Here is a 4,127-nt window from a genome sequence, read left to right on the forward strand (position 1 = left end):
AACATGCAAATTGGCCCAAAACCGATGTCGATAATATCAAATCATTTTTAAATGCTTTTATCGGGCGATAATATCGGCTCGCCACTAATATCAGACAACTCTAATAAAGTTTCTTTAAAAGTCTTTTTAACCATCAAGTTTATGCAATTTTTAATGCCTCAAACATTTAGTTTAATGCTTTTTAAGGCCAGAATTTTTACTTTTAATGCTTTTTTTATGACCTGCATAAACCCCGTGGTTCCTTCTAAAGAATGAGGAAACTATAAGCCACACAAGATGCATTCACCACACAAGATGCTATTTTTTTTCTTAATTAATTTTTACTGCCTTCTTGACACCTGCTGCTGGACAAAATCCATGGGGCTACATTTTTTCTTACCGAGGGAAAGAAAAATATTAAAAATAAATAAATAAAATTTGGTACATAATAACTTTCCTTGACAATCCTCACATAGAAGAAGCCATAAGACACAAATATTTCTGCTTCAAAATACAGAAAAAGAAGGTGTTAAAGCGGATTTTTAGCTTGCTAGCATTTGTATTTTACCACACAAAATTCATGGGGCACAATTATTTCTACCCTAAAGTCCGATGTTTTTCCATCCCAACATGATGCCATTTCCTTGGAAACCTGGTATTTGACCAAATGAACGAGTACATTAACCCACTGGTAATAAATGAGTAAGCCACCAGCTTCCTCCTGACCTGGAAAGACAATAATTGGATGAAGTGGAGCTTCAGTGAAAATCAGGATATGACGCGCCGGCAGGTCGCTGTGCCACTACATGCGAGTAAATCCCATTAGGAGTTTGACTAACGTGATTAACCTGCTTTGAGCATCATGAATATGACAGTGTCATAAAATCAAATGGATTGAGCAAAGAAATAACAGGCGAACACTTTTTTTTTTTTTTTTTTTTTTTTTTTAACAGCTAGTTGCATTTAATTACAAATAGGTATACATTATAAATACTTGACACATCTGATCTGGCTACCATGCTGTACATCATGTCTGCGGAAATCCTGACAGCGCTCATAGAAAATTGAGGCTGTCTGCTATGTGATTATGCAGCCACCCTTATCACCTTTGTAGGGGTTCTTGTCATCAGGAACGCCCTTGATGAGAGGGTCGTTGGGAAGAAGCGCTTCCACAAAGGAGATTGTTTCTGTAACATTTGCACCCACCTTGAAAATAAGTCAGATACAACACTGGATTTAGAATATTTGACAGTGAAGTGTAAAAAAAAAAAAGTAGAGGTCAATAAAAAAAAATACATACTGGTGTCCTTGTTGTGTTTACTTCTTTCTTGAGCTGCTCCAGCTCCATTTTCAGGATCTCCTTATCGGACATATCCCGAGCCATCCTGACTGTAGGAAGAAGTCAACCATGCTCAATTCAAACATCCCCATAATGTAATCACTCATAATGAATAGAAAATTCCCAGTATGAATATTTACCTGTGGAATGGCGGGGATCCCCAACAAGCAAAGATAAAATATCCTACCAGGAGTTTCGCATCAAGTGACTGACTAGTACAGTCCCACTGCTCTTCATCCTGGCTCATCTGATCACCTGATATCACCAATCCGCCGTGATTGGATTACACAGTCAGGCGTCCTGACTCCTTCAAAGACTAAGTGAAGAGGACGCAGATTTACAAGCATCTTCATACAAAAAAAAGTATCAGGGTTGCAATATGTGTCTGAAGGAAATACATTCCTCTAAAACCAGACAACAGCATTTAAAATTGAAAAATATTCTGACTGTCCTTTGGCAAGCTTTCATAAACTGCAAATATATTTGAAATCCTTTTAGTATTTTTTTTTTTTTTTATAGACAGGTTTCCTGAGTAAAACATGGGCGGGGCCATCTTTAATAATTCCTGCTCCGAACTTCCAGTTTAGACTGAACAACATGAAGTATGGTTTAAGTAAGTAGTGTGTTGACAAAATTAAAACTGCAAAATCAAACCAGAGGAAATGACGGAATCTCCAAAAATGGATTCAGCACGACGTAGATGAGACTCCAAGACTTTCTGTGCTGTGTGTGAACTCCTGGAAGAACCAATATATGGTTGAAAGTGGAATAATTTGATCAGCGACCAGCTAGTAGCTACAATGCGCCAGTGTAGATCTACCTCGCCATACGCCTTAAATCAAAACCAGCTGCAGACAATAAGTTAAGGATGTGCTTTAAACCCCAGGATCCACCTAAAAGATTGTATGTTTGTTCTTATCACTTTGTTGATCATTCGTGGACAAAATTATAACTACCTGTGTAGCCTGTGTTAACGTGAGGTGTAGACTGATACGTCGGCCAGTAGAGTGACCAAAATGAGGTGAAATTACAAATATTATTACAGTTGCCGAATGCAAAAGGCCTGACACGGATTTTTGTTGTTACAAGGAAATACTGCAAGATATGTATATATAAACAAAAATAGTATGTCATTCTTTTTTATTGCAGATCTTGATTAGAAAAATATTAATATAGGTGGAGCATAAGTTGAGCCTTCCATTATCAAAGTAGAACGTACATAGTCTTGATATATGTATGTCCATCGACGTACAGTAAGGGTTGTTGTGAGGCACATCAAGTTGTCAATAAATATTCTGAATCTGAATCTTCCCTTGCCTAACAGCATTTTCCACCTGCAAACAAACAAACAAAAAACTTGTAAGACTTGCATTTATGCGTTTACATAACTGTGCCATCCTACTCGTATTGATTAGCAACAGGCTAGCAGCAGATAGCATGTGTTGCAGCCACAGCAGTACAGTAAATAATATTTAACATCATCATAATTACAATCATCATCGTAATAACAATATCAAACACAACAAGTCACTTCATGCGTAAGATTTTAGCTTTAGAATTTTTTTTTTTAGCACCGGGCACATGAAAGGGATAGGAAGAACATACCTTCCATAACACCAGTGGCAACATGGCCACATAAACACTCGGTCTCTGTGGTGGCACGGGGTTGGTTTCACATCTGCTGTCATGAACATGTTGTCTTCCCATGTCGTGATGATGGATGCGGTATTTCCAAATGATCATTTTTGAGGGATTTTGATGAGTGATGCCACTCCAGCTCTACTGATATTTTGGATGGAGAAAGCATAAAGTGGATGGGGCGAGCAGAAATGCGGAAGTGAAGCGAGGTACCTCGGAAACTTGTCTATATGGTGACATTTGTGTCACCATTATCATCCTCAATTACCATAGTTCAGGCTAGACAAAGCGCTCCACTTAGTGGGAATTTACAGTAGTAGCATCAAAACACCAGGTTGACGCCGATATCCGACCCTTGGTCTCGAAAGGTTCCGTAACATTAGAAAACACAAAACCGGTCTCTGTCACTATTCTGCAGGATACTGGGGCAAAGCAATCACTTATTCACAGCAATGTTCTTTTTCAGCTGCGTCCTATTCTGGCACAGACATTTTACCTTTGGTTGTAAGATTGAGTGAGGTACGTGCACCATTTTTTGTATTTGAAGTGTTGTTCTGTGACGGGTAGGCAGTTGCCGGTTACCGATTTCAAGTTTTACCATGGTATAAAAATGTCACGGTTTCAAAACCACAAACATTTTCTGTATGTTTTTATGTCCCAAAAATGCAGCGAGAAATCTATGGCTCACTCCTCCCCCTCTGGTTGTTGCCCTGCCCTGTGTCTGTTGGTGACACTACACTTGAGCTTTTTCCCCCCTCAAAAAAGACAAAGTCGCTAGTATGGGAGTACTTCGGCTAACGAAAAGAAACAGATGACCAAAGGACAGCAGGACCTGTAACATGATTTCACATTTACATGACAATCATCAGTCACTTTACACAAAATTTAAGGTACGTAAACGTTCTCGTGAACGTTTCCCACCAACCAAGAGAGTTCACTCCAGCGTGTTTAGTGTGTCTAGTGATGGTAAAACAAATACTATACCGTAAGCTTGTTAAATAGGCAGATAACGTGGCTAGTTAGATTGCTAAAACTGCTTACTAGTTTCCTCTCTACCCTTAGCCTGCTTTTGTAAAGTCTTGCGCATTGTAAACATCTGTTCAAAATAACATTTTCACAATACAGCCTCTGGGGTTGGTGTGTTGAGAGAGGGTGTATGTGTGTGTATATT

General features: G+C 38.8%; 1 protein-coding gene across 1 annotated transcript; it reads right to left on the reverse strand.

Annotated features, from left to right (window-relative positions):
- Nucleotides 1-909: 909 nt before the first annotated feature.
- Nucleotides 910-1,590, reverse strand: gngt2b (guanine nucleotide binding protein (G protein), gamma transducing activity polypeptide 2b). Its single transcript, XM_057826452.1, has 3 exons — nt 1,459-1,590; nt 1,280-1,368; nt 910-1,185 (listed from the first exon to the last, which is right to left on the reverse strand). Exons 2-3 carry the CDS (start codon nt 1,361-1,363, stop codon nt 1,057-1,059), a joined length of 213 nt encoding a protein of 70 aa, XP_057682435.1. The 5' UTR covers nt 1,364-1,368; nt 1,459-1,590; the 3' UTR covers nt 910-1,056.
- Nucleotides 1,591-4,127: the final 2,537 nt, after the last annotated feature.

Source organism: Corythoichthys intestinalis, chromosome 21 (assembly GCF_030265065.1).
Source record: "Corythoichthys intestinalis isolate RoL2023-P3 chromosome 21, ASM3026506v1, whole genome shotgun sequence".
Classification (NCBI taxonomy): domain Eukaryota; kingdom Metazoa; phylum Chordata; class Actinopteri; order Syngnathiformes; family Syngnathidae; genus Corythoichthys; species Corythoichthys intestinalis.